Below are 26,676 nucleotides of genomic sequence, written 5' to 3'. Positions count from 1 at the left end.
ACACATTTCTAAATGTATTCATAAAAGACATCTTCTTAACTTACCATCTTCTTTTTCCATAGATCTAACTTCATATTTTAAATGTGAATTGTCTCTGATTAATTCCTTAAATAAGATACCCAATCAATGTGGTCCCATATTTGGAATTTAGAAATAATGTGTTTCAGTTCTCTTGAGAAAATATCTATGGTCATATTTAAATCAAGAATAACACATAAATAAAAAATTGGAAATTAAAGAACCAAACTAAAAAAAACTAGCCTTCACTCAAAAGGAAGGGAAAAAAACAAAAACAACAAACTAAATAAAATAAAATACAAGAAAGGGATTAGTAAGGATAGAAGTGAAAAGTGATGAATTAGAAAACAAGCAAAAAAATAAAACTAAGAAGCAAAACTATACTTTTTGCTTTTAAAAGTCCAACAAAAATAAGACAAACTTCTGGCAAGTGTGTCCTGGGGGCAAAAAGATAAAAAGATGGACAGGTAACATTAGGACTGAAAAGAGATACGATCCTAGTAGAGAAGAAAGACCACTATATAAAAGTCTATGTTAATACGTTTGAAAATCCAGATGAAATAGGACAGTTCCTAGAAAATTTAAGTCAGTGAAAAAATTTTTAAAAAATATTTAGAAAACTTTATGGAAAACTAAGCCTAGGGTAAACAATTGAAAAACATCAAAAAATTATCATACAAATAAGGTACTAGATTTCGATTTATTTTATTTTTTAAAATTTATTTATTTTTAAAGATTTATTCTTTTTATTCATTTCTCTCCCCTTCCCCCCTCACCCCTCACCCCGGTTGTCTGTTCTGTGTCTATTTGCTGCGTCTTCTTCTCGATTTATTTTAAAGAGTTGTATTAAAGCTCTGAGGAAGATATTAATAATTCCTATATAAGTTAAACTATTTCAGAATATAGAAAAAGAACAGTGTCTAATTCATCTTATGAAGACTTCATAATATTGATACCAAAACAAAAGCAAAGAAAAACATAGGGAAGCAGACTTGGCCCAGTGGTTAGGGCGTCCACCTACCATATGGGAGGTCCGCGGTTCAAACTCTGGGCCTCCTTGACCCGTGTGCAGTGCTGATGTGCACAGGGAGTGCCCTGCCATGCAGGGGTGTCCCCACGTGGGGGAGCCCCATGCACAGGAAGTGCGCCCCGTAATGAGAGCCGCCCAGCACGAAAGAAAGTGCAGCCTGCCCAGGAATGGCACCGCACACATGGAGAGCTGACACAGCAAGATGACACAACAAAAAGAAACACAGATTCCCATGCCGCTGACCACAACAGAAGCAGACAAAGAAGAAGATGCAGCAAAATAGACACAAGAAAACAGACAACTGGAGGGGGGGGGAGGCGGAGATAAATTTTAAAAAAAAGATATAGACAAATACAGCAGAAATAAACTTAAAAAAAAAAAAGAAAAATATAATCCAATCTAATGAAACAGATGCAAAAATTCTACACAGAATATTAGTAAATTAAAAGAATATTCCATCTGCAGAGCACTAAAAGTTATATATCAAAACCAAGTACACTTTATTCCAGGTACCCAAGACTAGTCTAACAGGAATGAATCCGTTACTGTAAATCATCATAAAAATAAGTTGAAGGAAAAAATCCATATGACCATCTCTATTTTAGAGATTTCATTGAATAAAATGCCACATCCATTCTTAACATACAAAAGCTCCTTATATACTGGAATAGAACAATGGTTCCATAACCTGAAATCAAATGCAAACAGCATTAATGAAACAGTAGTGTCATTTCCATAAAAATATGTAACATGAGAAGGATGCCTGCCTAACCAGGGCAATCTAACAGTAAAAAGACATTGGCTTTGTTTAAAAAAATAAGAGCCACTTTTTAAAAAGTTTAAGTTGAAGAGGACTTTATTATTAGGATTCAGGAAATCAAAAAGTAGGAAATAGAAGAGGATCTCACAAGAGACTGAAACTAGGACCTGAAAATAATTCCAGATAAAAGGCAGCTAGACACTCAATCTCTGACTCTTGTCTCCCTAGGGGCAGCAGGACTGCAAATTTGATTGACTCATTTTTCTCCTCAGAAAATTGACTAACTTATCTATTTATATATGGCCTACCATGGTCACCCAAAGTAACAGCCTCAGCCCTCAATGAGTGTCCAGCTGTTATCTTTTAAAAATTTTCTATGCCCCTGTGGCAGTGTGATATTATTAATGAATTCCAAAAACAAATACAGATTATGTTTGTAAACTGGTTGGTTTCTCTGGGCATGATAGCCTTTGATTGTATTAGATTCAGCTGAGACATCTGCTTAAGTTAAGATTAGGGCTTTGACTCAATCACGTCATTAGAGTACAACTCAGTGTTGCATCCCAGCCCCTTGAGCTGATAAAACAGACTCTCACATGGAAGTAGACACACAGAAGCAGATACGCAGGAAGAGAGAGTGGATCATAGACACAGCCCCAGGAAGAGAGATGAGCCTGATAGTCTACAGCTAACCTACTGAAGAGACCAGAGCAGCTGAGTCCAGAAAGAAACAAGCCGTGGGAAGACAGATGAGTCTTGTGCCAGCCTACGGCTGAGATCAGAAGAAGCTGGGACCATGGTGCCTTAAGAGGAAGGAAGAACCCTCACAGCCTGCCATCTTGGGTCAACATGTGGCAACAGACTTTGGGTGAGAAAGTACCTGTTATGGTACCTTGAGTTGGAATCTTCAGAGCCTGGTACCTATAAGCTTCTACCCCAAATAAATACCCTTTATAAAAGCCAACAGAGTTCCTGTACTTTGCATCAGCACCCCTTTTGACTGATTAATACAGAATTTGGTACCAGGAGTGGGGTGGTACTTTTGCAATTACCAAAATGCTGGAATAGTCTTATAAATGGGTAAGGGGTATTTTTTGGAGGAATTGTGAGATGCTTGATGGAAAATGCCTGTATTGCTTTGAAGAGACCCTTGGTAGTAATATGGAGCCTCAAGTTATTTTTGATAAAGTCTTAGAAGGAAATAATTGTGAGATGCTTGATAGAAAAGGCCTAGTGTGTTTTGACGAGACAGTTAGTAGGAATATGGATGCCAAAGAGACTTTTTATGAGGCTTTATAAGTAATAATGAAAGTATTATTGGAAAATGGAGGAAAGGTGATCCATGTTTTAAAGTTGCAGAGAACTTAGCAAGATTAACTCCTGATGTTTTATGGAAGACAGAACTTGAAAATGGTGGGGCTGGGTATTAAGCTGAAGAACTTTCCAAACTAAACTTGGAGAAAGCAGCTTGGCTTCTCCTTGAAGCTTATAGTAAAATGCTAGACAAGACAGAGAAGCTGAAAACTTAATTGTTGGGGAAAACCAGTAACTGACCTGGAAATTTCCAAGCCTCCAGAAATCAAGCTCCTAGATGATAGTACCCCATTTGAGGAATTAACTAAACTTGGAAATTCTAAGTCAGAAGAACTGAACATGCAGTTATCCAGGAAAGACTTGTGAAAAGTTTTACTGTCTGATGGCTTAGATCCCTGCTCCCTGCATGCTAAACCAATAAGCTTTTTGAGAGAGCTGTTATGAATAAAATCACTGTCAGCTTGGACTAATAGGGACATGTAGGGGAGAAATGGAAGGGAAAATTACTTTAAGAGGAAAACCTTGGAAGCTGAGATTTAGAATTAAAACATCTCCTTGAGCCAAGAAAGGAACCCCACCCATGTGTACGTAAAGTGTGCATTTGCCCCAGCAGTCAAACAGGGTGGATGTTTAGGGCTTTCTTGCTGTTCAGGGAAAGTTTTTCTGCCCCAGGCTAGAGAGAGGGTGGAACATATTCCCTGAGGGTTGGGGAGAGTAAGGTTGACACCCCATAGGTCTGAAAGGGGTAGGCTTTTCCCCCAAAGATTAGGGAAGGCCAGGTCGCCAAACCATTGCTCTGAGTGAGTTGGGCCTGTAAGCCTGAGATTAGGGAGAATACTGCTGTCACCCCACTGTACTAAGGGGACTGAGACTATACCCCAGACATCAGAGAAGGAGTGGCTATCACCCCAACATTCTTAGAGGATGAGGTCTGGAGCTAGGTCACCACCCAGATGCTTGATGAGGGTGGAACCAAGAAAATGGCTATTGGGCAAGTTTACAGGGTGGGTCCTCATGAGGTCCCAGGGAGACGCTTCATCAGGGTCTCTGGGCACCTACAGACAGTCTTGTCCTGCACAACTTGGATTATTACACATGGCTGGGGCTCTGTCTCTATCCCTGGCAGAGGAGAAAGGTGGGAGAAACTTCATCATTCCTGGGGCAACACAGGCAGCTTTAGCCTCCATAGCTTATATCACCAACTACATCCTCAGCTCCTACTACAAAACCAGAAAGGAAGAAAAGATAAGAAATCCCTAAACTAAAGAGAGAAACTGCACCCAGAATAAATACATCTAGTAAGCAAGATGCCAAGACACCAACAAAAAATTATAATCCATACCAAGAAATATGAAGATATGGCCCAGTTAAAGGAACAAGATAAGCCTCCAGATGACATAAAGGAGTTGAGACAACTAATCATAGATGTTTAAACAAATCTCCTTAATAAATTCAATGAGATGGCTAAAGAGATTAAGGATATTAAGAAGACACTGGGTGAGCACAAAGAAGAATTTTAAAGCATGCATAGAAAAATAACATCTTATGGGAATGAAAGACACAATAAATGAAATTAAAAATACATTGGAGGCATATAACAGCAAATTTGAGAAGGCAGAAGAAAGGATCTATGAGCTTGAAGATATGGGCCCTGAAAGTGAACACACAAAAGAACACAAGAAAAGAACAGAAAAAAATTGAATAGGGTCTCTGGGAACAAAATGAAAGCAAAAGATGTGCAAACATACATATCATGGGTGTCCCAGAAGGAGAAGAGAAGGAAAATGGGCAGAACGAATATTTGGAGAAATAATGGTAGAAAATTTCCCAACCCTATTGAAGGACATACATGTCCAAGAAACACAACGTACTCCCATCCAAAAAAATCCAAATAGACCAACTCCGAGACACATACTAATCAAGATGTCAAATGCCAAAGACAAAGAGAGAATTCTGAGAGCAACAAGAGAAAAGCAATGCATAACATATAAGGGATACCCAATAAGATTTTATGCTGATTGTTCATCAGAAACCCTAGAGGCAAGAAGGCAATGGTATGATATGTTTAAGATACTGTAAGAGAAAAACTGCCAACCAGAAATCTTATATCTGGCAAGATTGTCTTTCAAAAATGAGGGTGAATTTAGAATATTCACAGATAAACAGAAACTGAGAGAGTCTATAACATAGACTAGATTTGCAGGAAATACTAAAGGGAGTGTTACAGCCTGAAAAAAAAAGACAGGAGAAAAAGGCTTGGAAGAGAGTTTAGAAATGAAGATTGTATCAGTAACAGTATCTAAAAGTGTCAAAAGAATGGTGAAAATAAAATATGACAGATGAAACCCAAAGGTTTTACAGTAATAACATTGGATGTTAATGGATTAAACTCCCCAATCAAAAGACACAAATTGGCAGAATGGATAAGAAAATATGAACTGTCTATATGCTGTCTGCAAGCAACTCACCTTAAACCCAAGGATATCAATAGATTGAAAATGAAAGGATGGAAAAAGATATATCACTCATGCAGTAACAAAAACAACAAAAAAGCTGGAGTAGCTTTACATATATCAGCTGAAATAGACTTTAAGAGCAAAATTGTTATTATAGACAAGGAAGGACATTATATACTAATAAAAGGGGAAATTCACCAGGAAGTAATAACAATAAAAAATCTATGTGCACCTAACCAGGATGTTCCAAGATACATGAAGCAAACACTGGCAAAACTATATAGAGAAATAGATATCTCTACAAAAATATTTGGAAACTTCAATACACCACTCTCAGCATTGGATGGAACATCTGAGCAGGGGATCAGTAAAGAAGCAGGGAGCTTGAATAATATGATAAATAGACTACACCTAAAAGACATATACAGAACAGGTGGATATACATTCTCTTCAAGTGCTCATGGATCTTTCTCCAGGATAGATCATATGTGGGGTCACAAAGAAGATCTCAATAAATCCAACAAGATCAAAATTATACAAAGCACTCTCTCAGACCATAATGGAATAAATTTTGAAATCAACAAGAGGCAGAAAAAGGGAAAATTCACAAATACATGGAGATTAAACAACACACTCTTAAATAATCAGGGGATCAAAGAAGAAAGTGACAAAGATATCAATAAATATCTCAAGACAAATGACAATGAGAACACAGCATATCAGAACCTATGGGATGCAGCAAAGGCAGTGCTGAGAGGAAAATTTATAGCCCTCAATGTTTATATTAAAAAGGAAGAAAAACAAAACAAAATCAATGACCTAATTACACAACTGTAGGGAAACGAAAAAGAACAGCAAACTAATCCTAAAGCAAGAATAAGGAATGAAATAAATATCAGAGCAGAAATGAATGAAATTGAGAAAAGGGAAAATAGAACAAAACCAAAAGTTGGTTCTTCAAGAAGATTAACAAAATTGACAAACCCTTAACTAGACAGACAGAGGAAAAAAAGAGAGAAGATGCAAATAAATGAAATAAAAAATGAAAATGGGGCATTGCTACTGACCCCACAGAAATAAAAGAGATCATAAGAGGATACTATGAACAAATGTATGCCAAAAAACTAGACAATGTAGATGAAATGGAAAAATTCCTAGGAACACCCAAATAACCTACAGTGACCCTAGAATAGAAGACATCAACAAACCAATCACAAGTAAAGAGATTGAAATAATCATTAAACAACTCCCCAAAATGAAAAGCCCAAGACCAGATGATTTCACAGATGAGTTCTACCAAGCATTCGAAGATTTAATACCAATCTTACTCAAGCTCTTCAAAAAAACTGAACATGAAGGAATGCAACCAAACTCATTCTATGAAGCCAATATCACCCTAATACCAAAGCCAGATAAAGATATTATGAAATGGTGTAGTGTTGAACATGGTTATCTGAAGATAAATAAATAAAGATATTATGAAAAAAGAAAATTACAGACCCATTTCACTAATGAATACAGATGCAGAAATCCTCAATACAATACTTGCTAATCTAATTGAACAACACATTAAAAGAATTATTGATCATGATCAAGTGGGTTTTATATCAGGCATGCAAGGATGAGTCAACATAAGAAAATCAATCAGCATAATACACCACATTAACAAATCAAATAAGAAAAATCACATGATCTTATCAATTAATGCAGAAAAGGCATTTGACAAAATACAGCACCCTTTCTTGATAAAAATATTACAAAAGATAGGAATTGAAGGAAACTTTCTCAACGTGATAAAGGCCATATATGAAAAATCCACAGCTAAATTGTACTCAATGGTGAAAGACTGAAAGCTTTCCTGTTAAGATCAGGAACAAGACAAGGATGCCCACTGTCACCACTGTTGTTCAATATAGTGCTAGAGGTTCTAGCTAGAGCAATCAGGCAAGAAAAAGAAATAAAACCCATCCAAATTGGAAAGGAAGAAGTAAAACTTTCACTATTCACAGATAATATGATTCTATACCTAGAAAGTCCCAAAAAATCTACAACAAAGCTGCTAGGACTAATTAACTATTTCAGTAAAGTGTCAGGATACAAGATCAATATGAAAAATCAGTGGTGTTTCTACACAATCATAATGCACAACCTGAGGAGGAAGGCAGGGGGAAAAATCCACTTACAAAAGCAACTAAAAGAATCAAATATTTAGGAATAAACTTAACCAAACTTAACTTAAAAGCACTTGTATTCAGAAAACTACAATACATTGTTAAAAGAAATTTTAAGCGACTAAAATAATTGGAAGAACATTCCATGCTCATGGATTGGAAGACTAAATATCATTAAGATGTCAATTCTACCCAAGTTGATATACGGATTCAATGCAATCCCAATAAAAATTCACCAACAATTTAAAAACAAATGGAAAACACAATTATCAAATTTATTTGGAAGGATAAGGGGCTCCAAATAGATAAAAACATCTTAAAAAGGAAAAGCAAAGTTGGAGGACTCTCACTTCTCGACTTTAAATCACATTACCTAGCTACAGTGGTAAAAACAGCATGGTATTGGCATAAAGATAGATACATAGAACAATGGAACCAAACTGACAGTTCAGAAAAAGACCTTCACATCTATGGTCAAGTGATTTTTGACAAGCCTGTCAAACCCACCAAGCTGGGGCAGAACAGTCTCGTCAACAAATGGTGCTGGGAGAACTGGATATCCATAGCCAAAAGAAAGAAACAGAACCCCTATACAAAAATTAACTCAAAATGGATCAATGACCTAAATATAAAAGCAAGAACCGCAAAGCTCCTGCAGGAAAACATAGTAAAACATCTTCAAGACCTGTTGGTAAAGGGTGCATTCTTAAACCTTACACCAAAAGCATGAGCAACGAAAGAAAACTTGGATAAATGGGACCCCCTCAAACTTAAACACTTTTGTGATTCAAAGGACTTCGTCAAGAAGATGAAAAGACAGTCCATTTAATGGGAGAAAATATTTGGAAACTACATATCTGATAAAGGTCTGATTTCCATTTTATAGAAAGAGATCATACAACTCAACAATAAAAGAGAAAGCCATCCAATTTAAAAATGGGCAAAAGATTTAAATAGACATTTCTCCAAAGAAGAAATACAAATGGCCAAAAAGCACGTGAAAAAATGTTCCATATGACTAGCTATTAGGGAAATGCAAATCAAAATGAATGACAATGAGCTATCATCTCACACTGCATAGAAGGCCATTATTAAAAATACAGAAAACATAAGTGCTGGAGAGGATGTGGAGAAATAGGAATGCTCCTTCACTGTTGGCAGGATTGCAAAATGGTGCAGCCTCTGTGGAAGATAGTTTGGTGACGCCTCAAGAAGTTAAATATAAAACTGCCATATGATCCAGCAATCCCTCTACTAGGATATATCCAGAAGAACTAAAAACTGTGACACAAACAGACATCGGCACACCAATGTTCACAGCAGCATTATTCACGTTTGCCAAAAGATGGAAACAACCCAAATGTCCATCAACCAATGAATGGATAAATAAAATGTGGTATATACAGACGATGGAATACTATGCTGCAGAAAGAAGAAATGAAATCGGGACACATATAATAACGTGGATAAATCATGAAGACATTATGTTAAGTACCAGACACAAAAAGACAAATATTGCATGATCTCACCAATATAAACTAAATATAAAGAATAAATGCATGCAATTAAAACCTAGAGTATAGGTTAGTAGGAGACAAGAGAAGGGCTAAGAAGAACTACTGATGCTTAATGTATGTAGAAGTTTTAATTAACGTGACTGTAAAAGTGTGGAAATAGAGTTCATGGTAACACATTATAGTGAGTAGCGGCTGGTTTATAAATGGGATTGCAACTGAAAAGAGTAGTCTAGGGATGTAAATTTCAATTGAAAGAAAGCCTGAGAATAATCTAGGGACTGAATAACACAGTGAATCCAAAGGTAGATGAGAATTGTGGTTGATGGTATAGATGAAAGAGTGTCCTTCTGTGCTAGAGCAGGTATACAGCACCATTGCAGGGTGGTGGGAATGTGGAGAAGCATGGGAAAAATACAATTAATGCAACCTATGGACTATAGTTAACAGCTATACTGTAATATTCTTGTATCAATGCCAAAGATGAACAGTGTTAATAATAGGGGGGTATGGAAAAAATATACCAAATGTATGCTATGGACCATAGTGAGTGGTAATGGTCTGATGATGTTATCTCATAATCTGTAACTAATGTTCTGCAACAATGTGGTGTGTTAGTGAAGGGGTGTTGTATGGGAATTCAAATACATGCATGATTGTTTTATAAGTTCACAATCTCTGTCATAAAAACATATTTTTAAAAAAATAATAGGATAGGTTGGGGGAAAAATACACCAAATGTAAGATATGGGCTTATCTGAATGACACTGCAATGACAGACACAGGCCATTAGATATCTTGTCATAACTTACAAAAATGTGTGGGAGAGGGGAAGCAGATTTGGCTCAACTAGTGTCCGCCTACCACGTAGGAGGTCCAGGGTTCAAACCCAGGGCCTCCTGACCTGTGTGGTTAGTAGGCCCACAAGCAGTGCTATTGTGCACAAGGAGTGCCGTGTCATGCAGGGGTGTCCCCCATGTAGGGGAGCCCCATTCGCAAGGAGTGCACCCCATAAGGAGAGCCACCCTGTGCAAAATAAGCACAGCCTTCCCAGAAGTGGCGCTGTACACATGGAGAACTAACGCAGCAAGATGATGCAACAAAAAAAGAGACACAGATTTCTGGTGCCACTGACAAAAATCTAAGCAGACACAGAAGAACACACACAGCGTATGGACACAGAGAGCAGGCAACGGGGGGGGGGGGGGGAGAGAGAAATTTTAAAAAGAAAAAAATGTGTGGGAGAGAGTGTAAACTACAATGTAAAATAGAATCCACACTTAGTGGCAATGCTCCAAATTGTGTTCATCGATTGTAACAAATGGACCACACTAATGAAGGATGTTGTTTATGTGGGAAAATGTGGGAGGAGTAGGGAGCGGGGCATATGGAAATCCCCTACATTTTTAATGTAACATTTATGTAATCTAGGTATCTTTAAAAAAATTTTAAGTACATTAAAAAAATATATGGACTATAGTTATTAGCAATATTTTAATGATGCTCTTGCATAGACTGTAACAAATGTTTCATGACAATGCAAGGTGTTGGTGGAGGGATGATGTATGGGACCCCTGTATGATGTTATGCATGTTAATTTTCTAAGTTCACAACTTTTACTATACACTTATTGTTTATGTATGTTCATGTATACATGATATACTTCAATAAAAAATATATTTAAATAAATATTGTATGATTTCATTTTTATAAAGTGCAAAATCAGGCAAATAAAAAACCAATGGAGGGAAGTGGATATGGCTCAACAGATAGAGCTTCCACCTACCAATATAGGAGGTCCAGTGTTCCATACCCAGGATCTCCTGGCCCACATGGTGAGCTGGCCCAGTGGCGAGCTGCCACACGGAGCGTCGCCCTGCCCAGGGGTGCCCCCATGCAAGGAGTTGTCCCCATGCAAGGAGTGCAACCCCTTGCAGGAGAGCAGCCTGCCCAGGGGTGGTGCCGCCCACACGGAGAGCTGATGCAGCAAGATGACACAACAAAAAGGAGACACAGAGAAGAGACAATATGAGATGCAGCGAACTAGGGAGCTAAGGTGGAGCAAGAGAATGATCACCTCTCTCCCACTCCAGAAGGTCGCAGGATGGGTTCCTGGAGCCACCTAATGAGAACACAACGGACACAGAAGAACACACAGCAAATGGACACAGAGAGCAGACAACAGAGAGGGGGGAGAGGGGACAAATAAGAAAAATTTAAAAATAAATTTTTAAAAGATTAAAAAAAAAAACAATGGAGAACAAAGGAATTGGTAAAATATTTTCATATAGCTAAAGAAGCATAAACTTTAAAAATATAATCATCATAACTATCTAAGTTTGCCCCAGGGCTGCTGCTGCAAAGTACCAGATAAGGGTTGGCCTCTACAATGGGAATTTTATTTGGGGTAAAAGCTTACAGTTCTGGGGCCATGAGATACCCAAATCAAGGCCCACTCACCAAAATCAGCCTCTGTTGATCCTAGCATCCTGCCACATGGCAAAGACGGCCTTCCCCTGCAGGATCTCCCTCTCCTGGAGCTCAACTGTGGGCCGCCAGCCCAGGCCTGGCTCTCCCAGGCCTCCCCTCTCAGTCTCAGCTGCTCTGCCTTCTTCCTGAGTTCAGCTGTGAGCTCTCAGGCACAGGTGGCTCAGCTCTCCCTGGTTCTCAGCTCTTGGAGCCTCTCAGGGTTTTTCCACTTGAGCTCAGCCGTGGGTGGACCTGGAGACCCTTTTCACACACCATGGGATCAAATACGGCAAAGCTCCTTTTTCTGTGCCTCCATTTATATCAGACCCAGCGAGAGGTGATCTAAAGTGAATCTAGGGAAACGGACTTTGGCCCAGTGGTTAGGGCGTCCGTCTACCACATGGGAGGCCCGCAGTTCAAGCCCCGGGCCTCCTTGACCCGTGTGGAGCTGGCCCATGTGCAGTGCTGATGTGCGCAAGGAGTGCCATGCCACACAGGGGTGTCCCCCGCGTAGGGGAGCCCCACGCGCAAGGAGTGCACCCATAAGGAGAGCCGCCCAGCGCGAAGGAGGGAGCAGCCTGCCGAGGAATGGCGCCGCCCACACTTCCCGTGTTCCCGTGCCGCTGACGACAAGAGAAGCAGACAAAAGAAACAAGACGCAGCAAAAAGACACAGAAAACAGACAACTGAGGGAGGGGAGGGGAATTAAATAAAATTTTAAAAAAATAAATCTTTAAAAAAAATAAATAAATAAAGTGAATCTAATGCAATCAAAGACTACCACACCCCCATGAATCAATCCATTTCAGAACATAATCTTTTTTAAAAAAGATTTCTTTCTTCTTTCTTTCTTTCTTTCTTTCTTTCTTTCTTTCTTTCTTTCTTTCTTTCTTTCTTTCTTTCTTTCTTTCTTTCTTTCTTTCTTTCTTTCTTTCTTTCTCTTTCTCTCTTTCTCTCTTTCTCTCTTTCTTTCTCTCCCTCCCCCCACCCCCTCCCCCACCCCGGTTGTCTGTTCTCTGTGTCTATTTGCTGCATCTTCTTTGTCCACTTCTGTTGTTGTCAGCGGCACGGGAATCTGTGTTTTTTGTTGTTGCATCATCTTGCTGTGTCAGCTCTCCATGTGTGAGGCGCCATTCCTGGGCAGGCTGCACTTTCTTTCGCGCTGGGCTGCTCTCCTTACGGGGCGCACTCCTTGCACGTGGGGCTCCCCTACGCGGGGACACCCCTGCGTGGCAGGGCACTCCTTGCACGCATCAGCACTGTGCATGGGTCAGCTCCACACGGATCAAGGAGGCCCAGGGTTTGAACCATGGACCTCCCATGTGGTAGGTGGACGTCCTACACTGGGCCAAGTCCGCCACCAGAACATAATCTTTTTGGATCCATAAAAGAACTTCAGACTGTCACAATGACTAACTGGCAGACATTGAAAATTAAGATGGAAGAAAAACAACTCAACCACAACGACACGAAAGGTGGGTGGGATGAAGTACTAACTTCTGCCTAAGGCTCCAGTACTGAGGCAGAAACAACCGTCGTCTATCTTTAGACTTCATTGAACAAGGATCCTTGTTTCAAAAAAAGAACCCAGATGTCCACTCACGCCAGTCACGCTTTGTAGTTGTGAGCGACAGAAACCAAGCAGCAAAGGGATTTATTGAAGAATATAAGGTGGCTCACGGGATCTCAGGAGGGGCTGGGGCCTGAGCTCAGGGGCACCCCAAGCGCCTGCAGTCAAGCTGCAGCCCTGGAGCGGGAGACACTGCTGCCACCGCAGTGCACACTGCCCACCCCGCGGCATCGGTCGCGGTTGCCGCCCTAGGCCCCTGCCAGAGCCGCCTGGGGAGCCAGCCAGCTGCCGGGGTGGCTGCACGGTGCGCCGGGGCCCAGGAGACACGCTCACACGGCGGCGGCTATGCAACCAGGGAATACAGAGGCCTGCTACCCTTAAACTTTCACAGCGAGGTGGGCTCAGCCCCCAGAGACACATGAGGTAGGGACCTTGTGGACAGTGCCCACCCACCGGACCACCCGATAAAATGACATGTCTGCCACACCACTAAAAGAACTCAGAACGCATGACTTTCTGCAGAGGGCAGGGGGAAGTAATGGTAACTTAAAGAAGCCAAGAGAAGGCAGGACAGGAGAGCATTATAAAGGAATAGTAATCACCAGGGACAAACACAGCTTCTGAGTCCCAACCCCCTTGAGATCTGGAGTCAGGGGACTGAAGGAAGGAAGAAGGGCCGAGGAGCTGGGACCCTGATTGCTGAGGACACTGGTTCAGCAGGAGGCACAGGAGAAGGGGCCTGAGCGAGGTCCCAGAGGTGTGCAGGGAAGGCTGCCTGGAAGAGGGGGCTCTTGAGGTAGGAGTTAAAGGTGGACGACAACAGCACCGGCAGCAGGGAGCGCACTGCTCAGGACAGGGAGGAAGAAAGGCAAGGAAGAGGAGGCCAGGGCCTTGGCTTCCTTGGTTCCGTTCATCTTGGGGGCCGGGGAAGGCAGACTTTTAGATATCATTGTTAACGAGCATGAATTAGAGTAAGAGGCATTTGGGGTTTTGCCTGGTTTTTTATGGGAGTGCCTCCGGGTGTATTCCCCAGGGTTGACGCGACATTGAGTACTAGCGATTCCTGGCTTCCGCTGAGCCCTGCAGGTCCTACACAGTCCGGAACCTGGGCGGCAGCCCTCGCTCCTTGGCCCATCGGGGTTGTGTTGAGAGGCTCGCCTTTGGGCCCAGGGGGTCCCCTTGAGGACTGGCATCCGACGGCTCATGGCCTCGCTCCCTGGCCCCGATCCGGCCCCAGAAAGCAGGGCTGCGGCTTCCAAAGCCGGCACTTAGTGCTTGGGCCCCAGGTGTCCGTCAGCCACCCCCAACAGAGACCTGCCACCTGCCAGGGCTGTGGCACCAGGGTGCAGGTAGCTGCTCCCCAACCTTGGCAACCCAACCGCATCCCCCCAGACCCCTGGGTCACTTTCCTTCTCCAAGTGTCCCATTCCCTCTCTGCCCTTTCCAAGTCCTTCTCCTTCTGGGCAATCCAGAGTTAGAGCTGGGGTGAGGACAGACCTGTGGATTCCCTCCGTGAGTGAGAAAAGGCTACGCTACAGGACACAGAGGCTTGGTTCCTTTGTTGGGGGGCTGGGGTGGGGAGCAGGGGGCACGCCTTCCCTTTCCTGGTGAGCCTATGAAAGAAAACGAACACCCCCCTTCCTCAATTCGTCATCTCTTGCCACATTTGCTCATAGAAATTAGGGCTTAATCCTGTGCTCGCACTTGAAAATGCATTTATTTTGCTTTGTGCACAACGACATACGGTGATTGGGATGTTTCAAGTAAAAAAGAAAGTGCGTTTCCCTTCTCTAAGTAACAAGGCAGGCACCCAGGGTTGGGCACTCGTTACGTCCTTAGACAAGTCACTTTATCTCTTTGAACCTCGATTTCTTTACCTGTAGAGTAAGCACAGTGTTTCCCCTGCCTTCCTGACTTATGACAAAGAGTGGGGTTCAAATAAGGCAAGAGATGGAAAAGGATGCTGTAAACCTAAGGCACTATTCAATACAAATGTTTATAACTTCCAAAAGGTAGAGTTTCCCTGACGCCCATGAGTAAACCTGTGAGCTACCGATCAGACATCTTTTCACCACTCATTTTCTGGAACAGGCTAGTTTCTGGAGTTCTCAGTTGGAAGGTAAAGTTCAAATGCTATTTGTGAGAGCTCTTTTCTTTTCTGACTTCAGGCCCTCATCAGTGGGGGGTCAGAGGGACTATAAATATTACCTGGGTCACCTCAGCTGGGTGAAAAGATGCCCCTGCGTGTCCCCAACAGCCCTGGCTTACACCAATGATGAACAACCTTTCCCTCCCTCTTCACTCTCACACATGATCCAGGTTAGTGGATGATTTATCTGATTACCCTAGTGATTTTAGGTAAAAAAAAGATTAGGTAAAATACCAATGACAAAAAACAGGATGCCATATAATTAATTAGTCAAACAAGCCCAATGACACCCTTTTAAAGGCACACACCGTTTGCTGACATAGAAACTACTCACCGGCCAACTCCTGATACCTGCCGCCACCTTGTGGTCAAAATATGCTGTTCTGACCACCTCTGACAGCTCCTTTGACCTTTCCACAACGGACAAAGAACTGGGGCTTGCGAAATACGTAGCTCGTGAACATGGACTTTTGTGTTGTTGGTGAAAGGAAACTGCAGCCATTTTCAGGAGATGTAAGATAAGGCAGAAACCAGGCCTCTTTGCTTTCAAGACTCTCAGATTCAGGGTAAAAAATTTGCAGGTTTAACTCTTATTTCACTGTAGGTTCTATCTTACATTGATCTACTCATTTATTCATTCAATTTAGTGGGGATAATAACCTTTTGTAAAACAAATCCACCAAAAATACTTAATCATCGTCTGTGATACGGTCTTTGAAGGAGAGGAAGACTATTCTAGGAGGCATATGACAAAGAACCGCCTGGACTGGGGGCGCCCAGAAGGTAGCGAGGGGCACTCACACCAAGCTTCCCTGAGAAAGTGAGTAGCGAGCTGAAATCTGAGGCCTGACTAGGAGATAAGGGGAGAGGCAAGTGTTGAAAGCAAGGGGGAAAGCTAGTGCAAAGACCCAGTGGTGGTGGTGGTGGTAGGGGGTAAATACGAGCTGGCTCCTTTGTGCAGGGAGTAAGGGAAGTGTGGTGTGAGGCGACGCTGGAGAGGATGGTCAAGGCGATTGTGCAGAACACAGGCAGGATTTTCGACCTTTTTTCCAGGAGCAGTGGGAAACCATTCACATGTTATAAGCAAGATGACAGGCTCATGTATGGAATTCGAAAAGATCATTCTAATGACAGTGAGGAGAAAAGACTGGAGAGAGTCTATGATGGATTTGAGGCAGCGCTGAAGTGACAGGAAATCCCCAGTACAGCCTGGCCACCATTCCAAATGCTGCAGGAGTATTAACTCACTCACAACTTGTACCCAAGGTAATCCTCGCAAAACTCCTATGAGTTAGGTACTATAATTATGCCCCTTTTGCAGGGGAAGAGTGGGGCACAGAGAAGGCCACACTCGTGACCACTAGACTCTACTGCCTACAGTGGGTAATGAGGAAATGGAGAGACGTAAATGTATTCAAGAGCTACTTCAGAAGTAAAGTCAAACAGCCCCAATCGTATGTTGGATATGGGACACGAGATAGGGGTCAAGCTGGATGGGCCTGGGGTGCTCCGTAAGCTGGTGTGTAGAGCCACTGGAAGAACACCAGGTGTGGAGGGGGGTTATAAAGTGGACCTTGATCTCTTGAGTTTGCCCAGTGTCTAAGACGATCTAGAGGAGATAGTGAGGAGGCAGGCGGCTCAAGAGCTATAAATATGGGCACCAGTGGTGAAGAGGGGGTAGTTGGAGCCACAAACAGGATTGCTGAGAATAAGAAAAGGGGGACTAGAACGCGTCCCAGGGAGCTCCAGCATTTAAGATATGCCTGCACGTGAGATGAAGGGTTTCTAGAGAGACGAGAAGACAACTGGAAAAACCAGGAGAATTCAGGGTCACAAAACCCAAAGAAAGAGAATGCTTCGAGGAAGGGATGAGCAACCCTGACAAAGGCTGCTGAGAAGTCAGGCAAAGTTGAGGTTGGAAATTTCCCTTCAGAACTGGTGTCAGGGAAGTCAGAGAGAACTATTTAGAGAAGTCTGGCTGTGCAGGGCAGTGGGAAGACGGGGTGGCAGCTGAGTGGACAGGGTAAAAGGAGGCCTTTTCTCTTCTCTCTCAAGATAAAATACATTTAATGAGTATGTTTAATGTCGAATAAATGAATTTGTAGAAGAAATAATTGATATGGTAAATTTTCTGAAAAGGTGAGAGAAGGAGCCAAAGCTTAGGAGGAGAGATTCGTTTCAGATAGGAAGACGGGTCTGTCCTTTAATGTATCAGGAAAGAAAGAGAGGGTAGGAATAGATAAAAACAGGGATGAACGTCCTGGAGAAGGTAAATGGACTGCAGACCGATGCTCAATTTTCTACATGAAGTAAGTTGCAAGGTACCTTCCAGAGTGAGGTGAGCCATCAAGAAGAGAAGATTGATTTCTTGTATGCTCACCTATTTATACTGTCCCCAAGTGAGTTTTATGTTTAACCAATTATTCCCAAACTTGCTTATTGCAATTGTCCTTGATTTGTAATTATGTAATTTAATTAAATATGACAGTGAAATATGAGTGTGAAAAGAGGGTTGCTGTTTCCATGAAAACTTATTTGAATGCTTTGGGAAAGTCAACGAAGGCAAGAGGCTATTAAAAATCCTCTCCATTTAGGTACAAGTGGGGCAACTGCAGGAGATGGGAAAAATACAGTAAAGCTCTTTGTTCTGCAAGGTTGTCTTTGTTCCAATTTTAAGAGAACAAAACTGGAAATGACAGAATTATAAGTCAGACTTTTGCAAGGAAGATGAGATGGAACTCTAACGGATCTATATTCAGTGAAAGAAGCCACAGTCTTAACCTTCAAATAGTGTTGAATGTACATGTTTTTTTGACTCCCTATTTCAATGACTTTTTCAAAGAATTGACCACTCCTGGACCAAGTTGTCATTAAGGCATCTATGGTCACAAAGGTGGATAAGGAGAAGAAAGGGAGGAAACACGGGAGATTAAATTACTGGTTGCTATATATTAAGGAATATGCTTAACGGGCATTTTATTTACTCCTTATCACAGTCCTACAAGATAGACATTATCACTCCCATTTTGTAGACAAGGAAATAGAGAGGTTAAGTAACTTGCCAGCTATCAAGTTTTAGCATTTTCGTGGGAACTTGGCTCTCCACGCATCTCCTCTAAGCCTCAGACGGCCATCTTCACTGGTCTCACATGTACCTTGACTTAACCCCATACTGTCCCCTCAAATATGCTCCATCCAGTGTTCATCAGCCATCCAATATTGGCCTGTCCTTGTCCTTCACCTCTCATATCTAATCAACCCCGAAATCTGTCAAATTGATTCCCATTCATCTTTCTTCGATTTGTCCCCATGACCACGAGTCTTACAATTTCTTAATAATCACACTCAGGCAACATCATTCTACAAAGTTGAACACTCACTCTTTCTTCATTTGCTTCTAGCACCTTACTCTATTCAGGTCTGTTCCTGGTTCTTATTCTTCCTTCTCCAGGTCCTTAATGTACTTTTTTCTTCTTCTTCTTCGCCAGCCTCTTAACTATCGGTGCTCCTTAGGGGGTCATCCCTTTGGTCTCATTCTGGCCTCTCCCCTGGCAGATCCTATTTTTGTCTACAGCTTCAACTACCTCTACCTACTGATAGTCGCCAAGCCTGTTTTCAGCTTATACTCCTCTTGTGTCCCTGAGCTATGTTTACAATTGGTTAGTATTTCTGTCCACCTGGATGGCCTATAAGCACATCACTTCAAATATGTGTACCCAAAACTGGACTCCCCATGCTCCACCTCCCAATGCCCAACCTAAACCACCTTCTATATGCATCCCTCAACACTGTCAACCCCAAAGCTAACACTGAAATCATCCTTCTCCCCTCGTTTGCTGTAGTAGTCAAGGTTCTCCAGAGAACAAAATAGGACGGATAATCTATGTGAGTCTGTGTGTGTGTGTGTGTGTATGTTTTATTTTAAGGAATTGGCTCATGCCAGTGTGGGGCTGGCAAGTCCAAAATCCATACAGCAGGCCAACAGGTTGAACATTTAGGCAGGAATGTATGCTGCAGTCTTGAGGCAGAATTTCTTCTTCGGTTTTGCTTGTCAGGCCTTCAACAGAGTGGATGAGATCTAGCCACACTATCGAGGGTAATCTCGTTAAAGTCAACTGACTGCACATGTTAACCACATCTACAAAAATCTTCACAGCAACATTTAGAAGAATGCTTGATTAAATAACAGGATCCTATCGCCTAGCCAAGCTGACATCAAACTAACCAGCACAAGTGCCTTCACAATCCAATCTAAAACATTCCATGGTCACGCTTCCTTGCCAGTCTGTCCCTAGCTTTCTATTTCCTTGCTTGGACCACAGTAAGAAGACTCCTTGTTTCCACTGTGCCTCCAGTCAGTCCTCCTCACTGCAGTCTGCATGAGCTTTCTAAACCATCTGCACGTAGGACAGGTGCCCAGAAGAACAGCCACTGACTATTACGTTAAGTGGATGAATGCTGTCCATTTGAAGTATTTGACACTTTCTACCACTGAACACGTGAACTTCAAAGCTCTTACCATTGACTACAAGGCCTTTGGAGACCTAGATCTTTCCTATTTCTCCCGTCAGTGTGCCCCATATGCATTCTGTATTCCAGGAATAAACACCTACGGTCTTCTCCTTGTGACTCTACTTTGTACATGCCTGCTCTTTGGTTAGGAGTCCTCTCATCTTCCACCTGGAAAACTTCTACTCTGCCTTTAGGGTGCTTAGTTTTTACTGTGGTTCCATCCTCTTCTCCAGCTCTAACAAAGTCCTCTCGTACACAGCATCACTTTCATAACTCAATTGAAGCACTTGTATATAACAATGTTAATACTTCTCAATTCCCCCCTCTGGCTTGCAGGGCCCCAAGGAGGGGCAGGATGAAGAGAGAGCATTCTCACAGCTCCCCAGAACCTTCCTCCTCTACTCTCAGGAAAACACCTTCCTTCTTTTAAGACTTATACCACCTGGTAATTCCAGTCCTCAAGACCAGTCTTCCAGGTCCCTGGCCTGGCACTCAGCTCATCGTGGTCTTCTCTATCCCAACTCCAGCATTGCGCAGAGTATGAACAGCCAGGCTAATGCTCCATACCATCCCCTAGAATGTGTCACAGTTTTCAGAGCCCCCTTTGCTATGGCTGTTCAGTATCGTACTCAGAAGTGCTTCACCTCTAAAATCCTAGTGTCTGCCCCAAACTTCCTATTCTGTCCATTACAGATATATATCACATTCATGATATCTTTAATCCTCTAGCCCTTCGCATTCACCCAGTTTATCAGTACTTTACTCATCATAAACCTCTTTTACCACCCAGCTCAAATCCCAGGGCCAATCTCTAGCAACCTCTAATGGCCTTGCCCTTTACCTACGATTACTTTAAAAACCTGACCCCAGCACAATCCACTTTTCCCCCATCCTACATTCCTGGCAGCTGGCCATTGCAATGGGAAAAAAAAACACAACTTGGCCCCATATAAATCTAATACTATAGGCCCTTTAAGTTCTAAGACAATTACTTTCATGGCACTTAGAATTTTTAGAGATTTTTAGAGAATTTGCAAAATGAGGTTAAATGTGGACCTCAGTAACAATGGCTGCTTCTAAATCTTTTCCTGTCCAAGGTAGTCTTCCCAGTTACCTCTTACATTTTATCAATGAGACATACACAACTTGTATTTTCATTTTCATTTATTCTGTGCAGTTTAAAGTGAAAGTTAAAACATCACAGACACACCACAGAAGGTTTAGATATAGTACTGACCAGTTTTAAAACAAAAAGTTTACCTGTTGATCATTTTACACACATTCCTCATCTCTAATTTTACATCTCGTTACACAAAGATACTATTTGCACACACAAGTCTAAATCCTTATAAAGTCAAGCAGCAAGATGACAATGCATCATAGCACAGCACAGAATATTTTCTTTAAGAAACTAAAGCAGCAATATTTGTTGAATGGTTATGCATAGGACTGACTTAGAGGGTAAATGTTAAACATTCTTCATAAAACAGGCACTAACAAATGGACACAATTTGAAAATGTTACTTGTATTAATAAAACATAAAATGTTACTCTTTATGTTTCAAGTTTAAAACTATAGAATACTTTAAAAGTAGATGATACTAGGTGTTTTAATTCTAGCCCCCATGGCAAAACACTATTCTATTAGTTGTTTGAAAGTCTATAACTTTGTGTGCTGCTCACTGGCTTTTTAAAGTCAACTTCAAATATAAATGCACTTGAAGTTACACTACTTACACGTTACATTAAAACATACCCTTTTTAAAAAAGTGACCTTTTAAAAAGATTGCATCATGACTTAAAATAACGTCAAAGATTGTAGCTGTTATTAAAAGCAAAAATGCTCTACTTTCAAATCTTTCAAAACATTTTGGTTTAAAACATATTTTGTGAAACCACTACTTAATATATTCCAAACATTCAAGTAAAATAACATCTTGAAATTGTTTTTAAACCAAACAGTATCTAAAGAAATGGGTCAGCAAATCTGTGAATTGGCTGTTGACAATGGAACAAGAGATTTGTTTCTACTATGTAAATGTCATTCCAGAGTCCACTAGATGAATCCTATTTTTGCTGGATGTAAATCTTAGAAACCTCATTTAATAGTAATACAGAAATATTTAGTGGTATTTTTGGCATTCAAATCAGAGCAATGTTATCAGTACAATTGATATAGGCAATATTCACAAAAGTTTCAGAAGCAAAAGAAGAATGAGGAAGATTTAGGAATAGTCAGGTGCTTGGGAGGGAATGAAACCAACCTATCCTAATTTCACAATTAATCCTCCAAAGATGGCATATTTTATCATAATCAATCTTTGTGAGAATTCAGAAAAGACTGATACCTGTATGTGTGTGTTTGTTTTTTACATGCAGAATCTTTTAAACTTTAAAATTAACCACAGGCTAGTCCATCTCCTACCAAAAGACTAAAAATGCACTTGTGATATAGTTCTGGTAAATTGAGCTACAAAAGCTCAACAGCAACAACAACAGGACAAAGAAGAGGAACACTGTATCACATAAATAATTCTGTGTTTGCAACTATTTGGTGGCCTTACAAATGTAGTATGGTGTGTATATGTGCTGGGGGAGGTGTTGATTTTTTTTTTTTTTTTTTTGGTGGAGACATTTTCTGCAGAAAGAAAATTAAGAAAAAATAAGCAGAGAAAGTAGTTTGTAGAATTTTCACATTGGCAGCAGTGATTTTTTTTTTTTTAACTCTCTTAGGCAAGAGTTAGAACGTGGTACATGTAGGGTGTTACTATGTTTTAGTTCATATTTCTCAAATAAGTGGAACATTTCTTAAAAATTCTTTAAATGAGATGCTTGAAGCATAAATGTCAGTAATACCAACCTTCACATGGATTCATTTGTACTAATCTGAGGATGAACCCTACAGACTTTGGGGGAAGGGTTACATCAGTCTGTAATACTGCCACAACAGGAAGCTTACCAGCTGAAGTGTTGTTCAGCACATATTATCATCTAAACCTCAGCTCTCCACCATAAAGCAGAATCCATTGCTCAAAATATTCAACTGCAAAAGATCCAATTTAAATGCCCTCCCATTACTGAGAATCTTTTCATTTTTTTCCATTTTAATGCACTATTCAGCTATTATGAAGCATTAAAATTAATGCCTGAAACTTCAGTCACTGTTTTGTTAATCCCTAGAGTAACATAAAAATAGGAAAATTGCATCCAATTAAGAAGTGAAGACAGAAAGATCTTCTCCCACTCTCAGCTGCTGGGGGAATTTCCCCTAGAAAATAATTAAAATAAAAATTATACTCTCTGAATTCACTTTTTGCATATCCAAAGAGCTACAATGACAATAAAGAGGAATACAACTCTTTCATAAGGAATACAACTTGGCAGATCAAATGAACTCTTAATAAACAAAACCATGAAGTATGAGGTATCAAACGTAAAAATAAAGGTGGTATTTTATGACAACTAGCTCTTGAGAAAGAAAACATAGGATCAAAAAAGAACTTGGAATAATAAAATACATTGGCTTTGCAATTCACTCTTGTACAAAGTAGGTAACACTAAAAACCAAACATTAAAGTTCTTTAATCCATATCTTTCTTCTCCAGCAAACACGGAGTCCAAAGTTCAGCTAGGACAAACATGGAAACCCGGCAAGAGTCATTTTACAGTTAAGTGGTTATTTTCACCCACCAGATTTTTTCCTTACTAGCAAGTACCTTTGAGGTCTTATCACTGAATTGTTGTTTGTGAAGTATTCGCTCCACAACACATGCCTTAAGCATGAAGTCCTCCCTTACAAAGGGAGTAACTAATCCTCCTCTTCCTAACATAGAAGATATTTTTTAGAATTCTAAGTTACTAAAATCTTTACTAGGTTACAGGAAAAAAAGGATTGCATATATAACTATTTTAACAACAAAATAAGTGTCAGAATTAAGTTCCCCAATAAATAATTGCTTTATTAGAAAGAAAAATAAATTTACACACTACCATTGTTCAAGCTAATCTGAGATATTATCAACTGTTCAGACGCACCATTATTTTAAGCATCACTGAGAAAGAACACTGTCCAATTCAACTACGACACAATGCTTTCTTATGTAAAATGTTTGTATTTCTTGAAAGAGCTATTTCAGTGGTAAAGGTTTTTATCACGTAAATCTGGTGCATATGTAAAGAAAGAGATAAATTGGCTAAGTTATAACTATAACTTTGCATTCTGAGTCCAACTCTTCTGAATCACTTTTCCAGTCACAGTCGGGGATGTGTGCCTTTTTCCACACAACACTGCCCTCTGGGACAGCAAGGGGATTAGTGAAGCAGCATTTCTTGAAAAGAGTGCTCCACTGCTGTCTTCTGTTGAAATTCAGCAGGAAGCTTTGGACAAAACGATGTTTGACGCCTTAGTGACAGTCCTGCTCGGCGCAGGAATCGGTCACACCAGCCTCTGGTGCCTTTGAATTTTGTTTCGTCTATTCCAAGGGTTTTGGCAATTTCTCCTGCCTTCAGCTGCATTGCTTGGCGTGTGACAGGTAATCCTTTTGCACGTGTCTCACTGACAAAATGTAGCATGGCTTCATCTACTTGTGGGTATCTTCCTTTCTTAGGTCCCGTAAAGCATTTTGTTGTTGCTTTGCAAGAAAATATGGAATTGCGGTCATTCCTCCAACGACGGATATTTGCCTCACTAATATCGAATGTACGCCCCGCTGCCCTGTTTCCATGCTTTTCTGCATACACAATGACTTTTCGTTTCAATGCAGAATCATAGTGTAATCTTTTTGAAGACATTTTTAAATGGCAATTAAACCTAACAAGTTTGATACCAACAATACACAACTCCATTCAAGGGATGACACTATAACCAACTTTGCACAGGCCAGGAGAATTCCATCATGACTACCACCTGGTTGACAGCAATTGTAAGATGCATTTTAATTTTAGACAAGTTAAACTATGAAAAAACACATTCACTTTAAACTGATAACATACAATTTCTCAAGCTTGTATGGGTTACCAGATTCATATTTGTGCAAGTAAAATAAGCCCAAGCTCTAAGGAATAAGCATATAAGTAGAAAGCTAGTGAAGCAAAGATTATTTTTAAGATGAAATTTGCAACAGTTCAATTTGGTTTTATTAATAATTCCCTTTATTTTTATATGGCTTACATGTAAAAATCTTTTTTTAAAATCTGATGTAAAATCCAAGTGCAAATGTTCCTCAGTTTTTCCGTGAATTTCAAGACCACATTGCTAAATGCAGAGGCTCCCCATCAAGGCCATTCATCGTTCACTAATACAGGACAATGTCTGGGGTCAGTGGCCATCATCAGCAAGGACCCTCCTCTGGCGAGGCGACCTGATCCTGTGTGAAGAGGCGCTGGTGTCTTCTTCTGTTTCAGATCCTGAAGGCTCATGATCTCCCTCCTGGGATCCTGTGTCTCCCACCAGTTCCCGCAGAAACTTGAATTTAGATAAAAAAAGGTGCCATACAAAATACCAACCTAAAGAGAGACAAAAACATTAAGAAAAATTATTATACACGATGTCATCAATTCAGAACATAACAGTTGGGGTGGTGGGCAGCAGACAGAAGTCATTAGAAAACAATACAGAGAATAAAAATAAATGTATATGTGATGAAAATAATCTCTATATAATAAATATTTATTAAGCATTTACTATGTATGTGTAAGGCATAAGGACAAACTCTAGGATTACACATTGGTGGTAAAAACAATTCCTGTCCTCATGGAGTTTAGAATTGAAGCTTGATACATCAACATTTAAACTGTAATGAGGGAAGCAGTCTTGGCCCAATGGATAGGGCGTCCACCTACCACATGGGAGGTCTGTGGTTCAAACCCAGGGCCTCCTTGACCCGTGTGGAGCTGGCTCATGCGCAGTGCTGATGTGTGCAAGGAGTGCCGTGCCACACAGTGGTTTCCCCTGCGTAGTAGAGCCCACGTGCAAGGAGTGCACCCTGTAAGGAGAGCCACCCAGCGTGAAAGAAAGTGCAGCCTGCCCAGGAATGGCGGCACACACACAGAGAGCTGATGCAGCAAGAGAGACACAGATTCCCGGTGCCACTGATAAGGATAGAAGCAGTCACAGAAGAACACACAGCGAATGGACAGAGAGAGCAAACAACTGGGGGCGGGGGAAAGAGAGAAAAATAAATAAAAAATAAGTCTTTAAAAAAAAAACTGTAATGAGATTATGATATCTAAGAAAAGCATTTATTATATTAAAATTGAGTTTTTCAGAGCATTTTTCTGGGGAAAAAAGAAAACATTCTCCTATTTACTAGGAGGCAATGCTATTTATCAAAAGCAAGTTTGCTTCAATCAGAATACCAAAGACACTAAATGGCAGCAATCAATTGTACTATGGTTAAAAACTCAGTCAAAATCAAGCTATTCATCAGTTTCTAGAAATAATAAACTTTCACATAAAATTAAATTTTTCTTTAATTTTCTTAGACATAAAAAAACAATATGTTTATGTCTAAGTCATTAAAAGTTTGAATAACTCCCTTTAAAAAAAATACTAACCAAGTTTCATTTGTTTTTGCAAGGAGTCTGAAGTTAACTTTTTGATACTCATTAATAAGGTCCAAACATTAATCAGTGAAGGAGGCACAGGCTAAAACCTCTGAATTCATAAACATTAAGGGCATAAAATAAAATAAATCACTGCAACAAAATTTTTC

General features: G+C 40.6%; 1 protein-coding gene across 1 annotated transcript in view; it reads right to left on the bottom strand.

The window, feature by feature from the left end:
* Positions 1–21,109: 21,109 nt before the first annotated feature.
* SMIM13 (small integral membrane protein 13) overlaps positions 21,110–26,676 on the bottom strand; it is a 40,149-nt gene continuing 34,582 nt past the window's right edge. Inside the window, exon 2 of the mRNA XM_071210969.1 lies at positions 21,110–25,468. Within this exon, the coding sequence (XP_071067070.1) occupies positions 25,281–25,468 (188 nt within the window). The 3' untranslated portion in view covers positions 21,110–25,280. The remainder of the gene's footprint in view (positions 25,469–26,676) is intronic.

This window comes from Dasypus novemcinctus, chromosome 22 (assembly GCF_030445035.2).
Source record: "Dasypus novemcinctus isolate mDasNov1 chromosome 22, mDasNov1.1.hap2, whole genome shotgun sequence".
Classification (NCBI taxonomy): domain Eukaryota; kingdom Metazoa; phylum Chordata; class Mammalia; order Cingulata; family Dasypodidae; genus Dasypus; species Dasypus novemcinctus.
This window is presented reverse-complemented; position numbering and strand designations above follow the sequence as displayed.